At 36.8% G+C, this 13,243-nt stretch overlaps 1 protein-coding gene across 1 annotated transcript in view; it reads left to right on the top strand.

The window, feature by feature from the left end:
• Positions 1-13,243, top strand: part of LOC137239693 (uncharacterized) — a 92,332-nt gene that overhangs the window by 76,678 nt on the left and 2,411 nt on the right. Inside the window, exons 2-4 of the mRNA XM_067765278.1 lie at positions 11,607-12,101; positions 12,166-12,366; positions 12,442-13,186. Coding sequence (XP_067621379.1) covers positions 11,607-12,101; positions 12,166-12,366; positions 12,442-13,186 — 1,441 coding nt within the window. The remainder of the gene's footprint in view (positions 1-11,606; positions 12,102-12,165; positions 12,367-12,441; positions 13,187-13,243) is intronic.

The following is a 13,243-nucleotide window of genomic DNA, read 5'->3' as shown; positions in this document are numbered from 1 at the left end:
TGCCCCAAAAGAGTGCGAGAAAAGGGCTCATCATTGAAGAACATAACGAAAGACAGTTTTTCTAAATTGTCACAAACCTGTACACTCTAGCAAACAACTGCTTGATCTTGCCATGCCGCCGAGATGGATAATTAAATATCTCCGTTAGCACTATGATAAGATTCGGCACCAGCCTACACAGTCATTTGATCCAGAAAAGCATAAGGAGGTCCTTGGCATAATCCTCACAGAATCGGTGAATCCCGTTATCAGTATGTATACACCAATCAACTTTTCATTTGTATTGTTGAACCTGCGACTGTTACAGCAACATCCTGATAGTTTAACAGTGTTGAAACTGCTAGTTTCTTTGGACTCCACTTAGAGGACTGTGTTGACAATTTGTGAGTGGTCACACCCATTGAATGAAGCGAAGCTTTTTTACTACAACAACAACGGGAAGTACGGCCAACGGAGGGAAATTTGTTCAAAAAAATTTACATAAAACTTGCTGCATAAAAACTTTCCGACCAAGGGTGGTATCCACCTAGTAGGGGTGTTCGTTAGAAGGGGTTTCTCTGTACAAAAATGTGTACATGCGTGCAACTTTTTTTGCAAGGTTTTGTTGTTAGCAAATTTATTGCATTTATTTTTTGTGTATTGCACTACTTCACTACGCTTTTTCTATGCTTTGCTGTATTCAGCATCTTTGTTTGTAGTTTGCAACATTTTTCGCTGAACGCTAAATGTTTGTATTTTAAATGTAATTTATTTTATTTCATTGCCTAGACATTCAATTCATTTTAATTGAATTAATTTTGTTTCATTTTTAAAATATTTTGTTTTTATTTTTTTGCTTTTTAGAGTTCATCTAACGCTGTGTTGTTGTTCGTATGAGTTTGAAACGTGTTTTGTTTTTATTAAAATAAAATAAAACAAAAAAAATTTTACGTTTTTAGTAAATAAATGAAATGCTAAGCCTAAAAAAATTGCACACACATACATATTTGCAACTGCTTCCTATCGACTTGCATATACTTTGTACATCGTCACAAACCGCACTGAGACTCAGGGAGTCTGAGTGTTGGAAGGATACTCAGCAAGGGCATAGTAGTATCGTAAATAAACTTCCGGATGGTACATGTAGTACCGCGACAGATTACTACCCTCGCAAAACGGAAGTTTGAGTACGGTTGTAATACCGCCTTTCCAAGCAGGAAAGAGTGGAAGAGAAACCCGGGCATAAGGATCGACGACATCCAAATCTACACTGACGGCTCCAAGATGGAATCGGGAGTGTCGAAGCAGACATACCCTTAGCAGTAGCCAAGGGGAATATCCAAAGCTTCTACTTGAAGAAAGTACAAACAAAGTGGAATAACGTCACCACCAGTGCAATATCAAAATCCATTTGTCCAAACTATGATGGAAGGAGGACGAGAAGTCTTCTGAACAAATCCAGGGCCAACACACGCAAACTGATAGCAGTCTGCACCGGTCATTGGGCAGTAGGTACGCATGCGGAAAAAATGGGCATTCCGTATAACGACTACTGCAGAAGCTGCAAAGATCCAAATGCCAGGGAGACAGTAGAACACTTTATGTGTAAATGTCCGGCTCTAGCTAGAGCCCAACTAAGGTTCCTTGGAAACCCGTTTCTAGAAGACCTCAGAGGTCTATCTGTGATAGCAATCCCGAATATTCTTTATGTTATCAACAACTCTGGCTGGTTGTAATACATTGACCGTAACATTCCGTACGTTTTTGACGAGTTATATGGCATCAAAACGGCTTTAAATAGCTACTTGGGCGACCAGGGTCGCAGCCATTTCACCTACCTACATATTCAAGGGGAAGCATGCAACCAGCACTGTTGCATGAAACAGGATACTGATACATAGTTGCATTTAACAATTTTTTCTACATTAAATTTGCTGGCATGCATTTAGGCGCATATCAAGTGGTTTGCTGTTACTGTTATCAATTTTTTGCTGTGTGTATGTGCTTTGTTTTGTTATTGTTTCATTCAGCCATGGAACTAAATTTTAGTTTGCTTCGCTTTCGACACGCAACCGTGCACTCAAGCACACATACACATGCATGCGCACACTCGTACACACACACATACGCCGCTTTATATTATTTTGCATATTTTATAGCATTACCGCGCTGCATTGCATACCATTGATACATAGATATTTTATTTTATACAAAATAAAATTAATTTCAAATAAAAACCTGTCAGTAAAGTTGAATAAGAGTGGACAGCGTAATATGTACTTCGAAAAAAACACACACGCATACATGCGCATGCATATGTATTGTAGCTTACTAGGTATGGGTGCTTCAATTCGTTTCAACTGTTGTCTACATTTAGGCGCAGCAAAGCGTGCGGTTTCTAAAAAAAGTGTAAATATATTTGTTACATTTAGCTTGATGAGAAATTCAAATTTAAATAAGAGCGAACCCATTTCCTGGCTGAGCCGATTATATATTTTGCTGTAAAAATTGCACCAATCAAACTTCAGGCACGTACATGTCTTTAAATAAACAACATTTACTTTTTAAAAGTGCAACCTTTTCCCTACAAATCACTGTTTACTTTTTTCAGGCCTCCTTTAAGACTTTAGACATACCTATTTAAAGTGATATTTCATTCTAATTTTTTCTACAAACTTGAAGTGTATTTTTAGGCACTTTCGTTATATAATATCTGCAAATCTGCCTGAAAGTATGCTACAAGTACAGCCTTTGTTTACAGCAGTCAATAACGTATTTATTAAATGTCAAAAGAAAATGGGATAAATTAAACGAAGTTTGTACTGGAAATGGTCACGCTTTCAAATGATGTATGTCGATTAGTAGTTCACTTTGCATAAACTTTATTGGGATTAATTCTTTTAATCCGCATGGATCACGTAGTCGAAAAAAATTGTTAATTTCCTTTAAAAAAGTTGCGTTAAGTTTTCAAAAAAGGTTGTTGGGCTTCCAAATAGTTTCGTTAAGTTTTCATAAAAAGTAAAGTTTTGTTACTTTTTCAAAAGGATTCGTTCGCTTTTTAAAAGGTTTCGTTAAGTTTTCAAAACGTTTTGTTAGGTTTACAAACAAGTTCGTTATGTTTCCAAAAAGTTTCCCACAGTTTCAAAGAGTTTCGTTCATTTTGAAAATACTGAATTTTGCAACAATGTAATTTTCTTTGAAGGGAATATTACATAACGCAAAGGCAGTTATTCGAAGTCTTCTTAAAACCTGTTTTCACTATATTTTACTGAATACATAATTTTATTTGATATTTTCCAATATAATGTTTTTTTTATGCTTTCTCTTAATATTTGAAACGCTTTAGTACCCTTTCGCTTTTTATAGTTTCGTAACCGCGTGTTTTTAAGTGTCGCTCCTTTACACTTCACATGGTTTTTTTTCTGTCTGCGTCTGAACGCTAAACGGGATGGCAAGTTCAAATACTCAAGAATACTACATATAATACTGATGAACACTAACGCATAGTATTACGATTACGAATTAGTAAGAGCAATAATATTATCTACTTACAATCTTGAAATAGTACATATTCACTTCCCACTATTACACACACCTACACTCAAGCAATTCATTAAAATAGCTTTCAAGAATTTGCAGAAGACGAAGATGTGGAGAAGAGAACGCAGAAGAAATCAAGAATATATTTTTTTTAATTTTATTGCTACAGCTTCTTTACTGTAGAACTTGGCGCACATTACTTTGCAGCAACCCTTTCGCTGTGTATAGTAAAATAAGTAAAGTCTACTTTCGGGCGCAATTACCAGCAAACTGTTAGTAGAAACTATTTGCGGTCTGTTTGTTGTGAAGTTGAAAATGTTTTGAAATATATATTAAGAGCATATGTATAAGGGTTAACTAATTTACAAAAATGTTTGTGCTGTGAGTTGGGTGGGTGGTAGTTTTTAGATTGGCGAAGACGCTGATTTCTAAGAAAGTTTAGAAACGCATTGTACCCTTGTATATATGTAAATTGTGTGCATACGTAAACGTGTGAAGCATTCATGCAAGTGGTAGTAAAAGAGTCAACTAACCACAGACATGCACAGCGCTTTTTTGTATGCTTTTAAGAACATAAAAGGACTTAAACTTTTGAAAAGAAATTAAAATTTTGGGGATGTTTTGTGGCCAAAAAATTTTGCTTAAGACAGACCTTCCTTATGTCTTAATTTTCTGTATCTCCAATTTGTAATTCACGCATGTTTACCCACTCTATATAAACATATACATATATGTGCATAGAACTTCAAAAGAAGTAAAAATTTTTTTCACATATGTATGCATTAGAGATATACGCCGCCGACGCCGCCGATTTTAGTCGTTTTTCGCACGCCACCGCCGAATGTCAAAAATATCGGCGCGGCGGCGGCGGCGGCGGCGTCCGGATCGTTACTATATTTTCTACTCGTTTAAGACTGTTTAGGCCATTTATTGTCCATGTCGAAAATTGGTCGGATATGGTCGAAAGTGGTATCAACGGATGCGCTTCACTGCTACTTCGATGTCAGCTTAACACGGACTTTGCATCACCCAATTCACCAAGTTATTAAAACAAAACACTAAAAGAAAAGTTTTATAATAAAGTTGTTAAAAAAAGCAAATTACCCAAAAAAGGTGCCGATTTAAAAAAAAACATTTACACTGCGATTGGCTGAACGAATAAGCGAAATCAGTGATGCAAAATCCTTTAGTAGCTTCTAGGGCCATAAACACTCCTTTGAAATGATTCTTACCTCATACTTACGTATGAGAAGGGTTTGAAAAATCACTCGGGCTTACACTTAAACACTTGTGGTTTATTTGCGAAACTATACAAAGCGTCTGAAATGTTAATTTTGATTTTCACACTTCATCCTTCAACACCCAAGTCTCCCGATTTGACATTTCCTACGGTTGGCGGCCCTATCCAAACTAGTCCCTTGGAGTGAATCACATTGTTTATAGCATACCAACCAAGTTTAAATATAACCTACGCGTTACGGCTCCTTTTACAAATGTGAATATATAGGTACATATATTTACCAGGTGATGCTTTGTCCTTCGCAAAAACACCCAAAGTGGTGAAGCAAAAGCTTTTCCAAGACAGTCGAGCTAATGACCGTGTGTGCTACTACCCTAACGTAGTGGACAGTCGAACTAGTCTTAAAACTGAAGCTACGCGGTCATCCTTTCTAAAATATGGTTTTGATTTAACGAAGACTATTGAAATCAATGTTGTGAACACAAACGTCTGCATACTTTGGTCTACATTTTAAAAATTGTATCCATGGTCCTTGTAAAATTTTAATTATGTAGATGCGCCGAGGATTATACGATTTTCACCCATGAGTTACGCAATGACATTCACTTAGACTGCTTATGATTTCGAGGGCGGCATCCTTAGCCGAATAGTCACTCCCTAACGTTTCAAGGTGTTTCTCTGGTGTAGCTCGGCAGCATAGCGCGACAAAAACATCAGTTAGAAAGTCTTCGGAACTACACCTAGAGCTTCTAGGAAAGTGGCGTCGACGACGTACATATGAGTTAGAAGTCGCAGTCCTATAGCTTCTTTGCTGGCATATGGTGTGGGGGTCAGGAGGCGTGGTAGCGACTGGTGGTTGGGATTGCTACTGTTCGGGAATTGTAGCTCGAAAAAACTGGATGCGGTCTGTGCCACGAGGGTCATGCGTATTAATAGACCATTAGTAGCAACCGTCAGTCGCCTTTGTGCGTGACCTACAAGGAGCCACAAATGATTTAAAGAAATTGTGTTCGCCACGATTATTAGGAGTTAATCCCAGGTGAAACTACGCTTTGCACGAGATATACAGACAAAAGTGTGACCATTTTGCGTATCTCTATTTCTTTTCAGCAGAGACGTAGCAGTACCTTCCGGGGTTAAGTTCAAAGCCTCCCTGGAGTAAGTGAACGAGGGACAATCCCTCCGCAAAGAGCCACTCCTGAAAATTATTGAACGAACTGGGGGTTTTTTGAAGCAAAAATCCCGGATCTTTCCGAAATGGCCGAAACGTTAATTTCCTTAAATACATAAAAATAAAACCTTTCCTAAGTATTATTATTTAAATAGAAAAATGAAGCTTTTTAAAGTAAGAACACCGGCGTAAACCGGCGCGCCGCCCACGCCGCCGATAAAGTGATCGGCGTAAACCTCTAGTATGCATGTATGTATGTAAAAAAAAAACTTTTCCGCAATAGTTATTATAAATCAAGTTTAGCCAAAGGATATAAATTAGTTTATTGGATTTTGTATGCTAGTTTTCGCTTGCTCTTTCAGTAAACTAAAACTTTTGGGGTTTTTTCGCACAAACTTTATTTAGGTCTGAGCTGTGCTTTTTTTTCAATTAAAAAAGTAGGCTATATTAACAAACGCCTGATTATTTGATTAAACAAATTTTTATTAATCAGCATCGAACTTTACTTGAGCAAATTTAAAACATAATAATTATATATATTTTTAACACTAATCGGCGACGGCAATTGGGAAAAATATGAAATATGGGAAGGTGCAATAAAGGCGGTTAATCACTTTATTCAAACCATGATTATTCAAAGCGACGACTAATCAATTATTTTGCCTATGTTAATCATTAACCTGATAATTCCAGTAAAACACATTTTTAATTAAAAAAAAAATTATAATTATTCGATTAGTTGTATTATTTGCAATGTGATTAATGAAAATTTTGACTAGTCACACAGCCCTAGTGTACCGTACAAAACTGATTATTAGAGAAAAATTCCTCTTTGATTAACAGAACAATATATTTATTATTTTAAATGTAATTAAATAGAACTTTAAACACACAGCCCTCATTTACCTTATTATTAATAAAAAAAAACCTGATTACTAAAGTAGCGTTCGTTTTCGATTAACAAAAAATTATAATTAGTCGGTTAATTAAATTAGTTTAAATGTTATTAAACAAAGCTGTATTTTATCTCTCAGCCCCAATTTAATCGATAAATGAGTTATTTGAAATGTGATTAAAAAAAATTTAAATTCATCACACTGCCCCAATTCGCTTAATCATTATGCATTAAGCCAGTTATTCATCTAAATTTCTTGCTTAGTTACTCAAAACTATTATTAGTCAATTAGTTGCATTATTTGAAATATGATTAGTCAACATTTTAGTGAATCATACATCCCTTATTTGCGTTACGATTAATTATAAAGATTATTCGAGTAAAATTTATTTTTGCTAGTAAAAAAATTATAATTAATCATTTAATTCAGTTATCTGAAATATAATTGCAAAAAATTTAATTAATTGAACAGGCCCTTTTTGCTTATTATTACTCTTTAAGAGATTATTGGAGTGGATTTTGTTTTTTGATAAACAAAAAAAAAAAAGAATTAATCATCTTATTTAACTATATGAAATGTGATTAAACAAAATATTAGTTAATTATAATTAATCAATGAATTGAGTTATTTGAAATGTTATTATTCAAAATTCTAGTTAGTCATCGAGCCCCATTTGCCATATGATTATTTTGAAAACCGATTTTCCGAGTATAGTTGCTTTGCGATTAACAAAGCACCATAACTAAATGGGTAATTGAGTTAATGAAATGTGATTAAACTTAATTCTAATTATTCACGCAATCCTTTATGGCCTCACGGTTCAACATAAAGTATTTATTTGCGTAAAGTTCCTTCGAGATTAAAAAAAACTGACTCTTCGATTTACTGAGCTGTTTGTTTTAATTAATCGCACAGTTTTAATTTTTATCAATAATTGATAGATGGTTTTTATATATTTGCAATCTATGCATTTTCTATTGATTACCAACAAATAAACTGACTTTACAGCAATAATTGTTATTAAAAACATATATTTCAATAAATAATTTTTTTTATTATTATTTTTTTTTTGATTTCCACTGGCTATTGTTACTTGTTACTTAATGATTTTATTGACTACCAGTGACTAGTCGCTAATGATTGATTGCTGATTAGTGACTACAGATTACTGATTGTTACATAAATACTGAATTAGCGTGAGCATCACTGAATACCTTCTCATAGTTACTTTTATAGTATTATGCTCACTAACTATTAGTTATTATCGACTGCTGAGATTGTATGACGACTAATCACATTTATTAACAATACAGACTCATTTAGTCTATGGAGGTCTTTATTAAAAGGCCAGTTAACCTAATCATACATTAGTGATTACTGCTTGCTGCGCATTTATTGTTGATGACATTTTTCAGTGTAATAATATTGACTGTATGATCGGTGTTTGCTTATTTGTGGCTTGTTTCCTTATTTGCTGTTCAGTGATTATCAGACTATTATAAGAGTCTTCTTAATAGATAGTCTATTTTTAATGTTGGTAACTAATGAATTTTGAGGTTTTTCTGATGATTATATGCTTTTTATGATTACCAAGCACACATTAATCATTAATCACACTTTACTGATTAATGATTTTCAATTGCTGACTATTTATTAATGGAATTTAAATACTGAATACTCAATACTAATTGCATTCCATTGATTTCCGGAAATTACTATAATCTGATATCTTAAATAAGCTCAAATGAAGTGATTTATGGTTTCATCCGCTTTTTTTTTTAATAATGAAATTAGATTATATTTTTGGCAGATACAGTATGTATATTGGAATGATTTTCCGTCATGCTTTGTCAAATTTAGTTTGGAGACAAACCGTTGTGCCATCTTCAGTGTCACTGAAATGAAATTGACAAGGTATAACGGAAAATCGTTCCAATAAACATCAGTCTTTTTCTACTTATGTAGCTTGATTTCATTACATACGTTTTAAAATAGAGTAAAATTGATTACATCAAATTAGATCCAGCAGTATAAGGTTAGCAAAACCACAATTATAGAAAAAATCTAAATATATTGACCAAAAGCTTTCTATTAAATCAACTGCTTGTCTTCATATCGTGTCTTCCTTTGACAATGTATGCGATATGTAAGAAGTCATCGATAAGTTAGCAAGTGTTGGGTAGGGGTTAAGTGACTTTCACAATACAAAAGTCGAGTGAAGTTTCCACTTACACACACACATACACATACAATTCAAATTTTGGTCATTTGAAATCAGTAAACCGTAAGAGATATAAGAAACTTTGCTACAGAGCTGATCTACCAGCTTTCTAATAAATTTTACTATATCAATTGTTGCCCAAAGGGCATATACAAATTGACATATTCATACATACATACATATTCTTATATAGAAGAAATGTATGTTAACAAGTTGCTCCCATTTACACATTAAGTGAAGAGTATGGAGTACGATACATACATATGTATGTACGTTTGTATGGTCTCCACAACGCCTTAAGCCCTTTTCTCGATATAGAAAATGCACAAAAAGTTTATGTGGTTCTTCGAGCCAAGTCTTAGATGCCGCAAATTCCTTGCATGAATTAAAAAAATATGTTTGCGTTTGTAGAATCCATCTACGATAAATATAAAATCAGCACAATAGTTTTGCGTATGTATATATGAGTTCAGGAGGTTTGTTGTAAACTTGCAGTTACAATCTTTCTTTATAATAAAAGTTTGTAGAAAAGTTCAGCCAAGGGTTAGAATAAAAACTTGCGACTAACGAAGATTTCTGTAACAGCAATAGATGAGTCGTGACGGCATGAAATGGGTCAAGTCTCCAATTGTGTGATTGGTTGTCACTCAAAAGCAAGCGGTCAGTGCCCAATGCAACACGCTTGCCCTCCAAATCTCCTACCAAAAAGGCGCGGCGAAGAAATTTTTGTGTGTAAAAATAGTTTGAGTTTGAAAATCAAAGTAAAATTTTTAGGCCTTTTCTTCGCTTCAAAGAAATGCTTCAGACATAAAAAGCGTTTTGAATTAAAGCGAAGTGATGGTCAAAAGGAATAAGAAGACTGAAAGCAAATGGGAAGCAGGCATATTTTACTCAACAAAATCTGGACAGAAATCTGTGCTGGAGTGGCATTGCCAAAGAAAGTGTGTTGTTGCTGTGTACTTGAACGCCAACTTGCTAAAACAAAAACATCTGCGCAGCCATGCCAACAATTTCTTGGCAAAAACTTTGTTTGTGGCATTCCACGGGTAACTGAAGCACATTGGTCAGTTTTATTCCCCCTACAAAACATTCGTCGTCACGTTTACGTCCTCATCTTGCCCTTTTTGTTGAAGGCTTTCGAAGTCCTATTCAGCATTCTCCGGTACTTGCATATTATGATTGTTATCCGCGGAACTTCTTTTCTCGAGGCGTAAATGCTGTATTGGATCTTCCTCTGCGCGACTTGCAGCACCATTTGGCTGTTTGTCTTCCACTAAGACCTTCGTCGTCACGTCTGCGTCCTCCACCTGCCCCTTGCTTTAAGGCTTTCGAGGTCCTTTACGACTTCGCCCACTTCTAGCGTGCTAGGATTTTTATACTTTTTGCCAAGCTGCGTGCACAATATATCCCCCGCGTGCTTGTTTATTTGGAAAATGTACTACTGACGCTTCTCCGTAGGGCGAGATGCAGTAAGTACCTTCCAATCCTGTGTCGGTATATTCGGGTTCGGACTCTGCAGAAGTCGCGGCGTATCCTTCAACTTCATTACGAATGGTATCCATACTTTAACTTTTGGTGCCGTGGGGATCTGCGCTTTATCCATCTCCTCAAGCAGCGCGTTCGTATGATGCCTTTGGAGCTGTTGGACAAATTCATCCAGCCACCGCAAGCCCACAATGTTGTTGCACGCAATCATCTTCACACTATTGTTTCACCTCCCCCAAATCAAAGCTTGGAAGGGACTTACTTGGTCTTTCCGTATCATCTTAAGCATAAAGCTAATAACCTCTCTTTATACAGATCTCCAAGTTTCAGTAGTCTTTTATTCAAAAGGATTTCTGCGATCAATCAGCGCAACAGTCAGTGACTGCTTTGTCACATCACTCATCTTCTCGTGCAAATGCGGAGTCTTAGCGTGGCCTCCATTTAGCAGCTCCGAGAAAGCCGGAGTCTTAGCGTTATCTGCCTTTGTTGACACATCGCCACTTTAGGTCCCAAAAATTTGCTTAACATAACACAAAGGCATAACGTAACATAACATATTGTTGTTTATAATGAGTAAAAATAGCATGATATCGCAGAACTTTAAATAAAGTTTTATAATAAAACATACCATAATAAAACCTAACATAGCATAGCACAGCAAAGCATAACTCAAAATAACACAACTCGATAAGCATGAGCAAATTTTGAAAAATCTTAGCATAACAAATTAATAATAAAATTGTTTGAGGAATATGAATAGCTTAATATAATAAAACATAATATAGCATTACAAAAATTACATAGCATAACATAATATTCGGTGCACATTCATTCCACTTCAATAATATTCCTTGTAGTAAGTTTTATCCAATATCTCGAATAAATAAATAAAAATATCTCGAATAGTTTTCGATTTTTTCCAGCGCTTCACGTTTAAGTGTCATTTCTGTGGAATTACACTTGGCATTTTTTAAGAACAACCATACAAACTTTTTGAAGTTTCTTTTTTGTTTACCATTTCCTCACAATCCAACTAACTACTTTTTTTCATTCCTTTGTTTCTTTATTTTCCAGGAGACCATTCCAGCTGCAGCAACCACAACCACAACGGACGTAACTGGCAATGGCAGCGGCGGCGGTGGTATCGTGGGTCTTGGTGGCACACCTGGCATTTTGGGTGGCAATATCGGCGGCGATAATAATTCCGAATCGGATCCTTATGCCGGCCTCATGAAGGATGCAGACAAGTTGAAACTCATGTTGCTAGCATGGAATTATCAGAATTCGAATGCGGTACGCAACGGTACGGAGGGACCCGATTTGGGTGTAGTTGGTGGTTTGTGGGCACAATACCAAAATGCATTGGCACAAAGTGCAGCAGCTAACAATAAAATGGATACATCTTTGTCACCAGTGCCGCGCGCAGATGCACCCTCACCAATGGAAGCGCAGGATGAGACAAACTCATCGGGACAGAAGGAAGAAGATGAGGGTTCGGAGGATGATTCAGATGATAAGTTGGATGAGAAATTGGCCACACATGATCCAGAGCGATTGAAGGCGTTCAATGTGAGTAGCAAGTGCTGTGAAAAATTAAATTGGAAGTTGTGTAGCTATTTTTGTTATTTTTTAGATGTTCGTGCGCTTGTTTGTTGATGAAAATCTCGATCGTATTGTGCCAATCTCGAAGCAACCAAAAGAGAAGATACAAGCAATCATTGATTCGTGCGCAAGACAATTTCCCGAATTTAGCGATCGCTCACGCAAACGCATACGAACGTATCTGAAGTCGTGCCGACGTAATAAGAAAACACGCGACGGTTGGGATAATACTGTAAGTCAAGCAACACAATGAGTTATTGACAGTATTTGTGTCCTAATTATATACGTATAATCATTTTCTCAACAGACCCGTCCCACACCCGCTCACTTGACATCCGTGCAGGCAGAGCAAATACTTGCGATTGCTTGCGAGAATGAATCCATGAATGCCAAACGTATGCGCATCGGTCTGGAGCCAATCACACATGCTATACCGGCGCCTGGTTCAGCTGTTGCTGCAGCTGCCGCAGCAGCGGCCGCCGCTGCCGCTGCCGCAGTGGCTGCCACCAGTTCGGCCACTTCTGTAGGTGGCGTTACTGGTAATTCTACACTCACATCGGTTTCTGCAGGTGATGCGCTATTAACTGTTACAACATCTACGCTGCCATTTGTTGGCGCTGGTGGTGGTAGCTTTGCACGCTCAACACCCAATTCCGATGGAACCGAACCACTTTCGTTGACACCAGCCGCTGCTGTGGCCGCAGCTGCTGCTGCTGCTGTGGCTGGTGCTGGTGGCGGCGGCAGTTGTGGTATTAATTCGGCGCGTAGTTCACCGTTGGCGTTAAGCTCGAACACAAGCGTCAGTGGCAGCACTAGTGGACTGGACATAAAACCCTCAATTGCCGCACTTTCAAATGGCAATACGCCGACAAATGGCACAATGAGCGGTGGACTAGCAGGATTACCTGCTACGAGTCCTTTATATCGACCATCAGATTTTGCTTCACCTTCAGCTGCATCGCCATTTGTAGCTGCTGCTGCAGCAGCAGTAGCCGCTGGACGTACGCCAACTTATCCCGGTTACTTTCCAGGTGTGGCCGGAATCGGTAATGGTAAGTTAGTAGTTTAAGTATATTGCAGCTAAAAATCTTATAAGTACATCTTTCTCA

Source organism: Eurosta solidaginis, chromosome 2 (genome assembly GCF_040869045.1).
Source record: "Eurosta solidaginis isolate ZX-2024a chromosome 2, ASM4086904v1, whole genome shotgun sequence".
In the NCBI taxonomy this organism is placed as follows: domain Eukaryota; kingdom Metazoa; phylum Arthropoda; class Insecta; order Diptera; family Tephritidae; genus Eurosta; species Eurosta solidaginis.
This window is presented reverse-complemented; position numbering and strand designations above follow the sequence as displayed.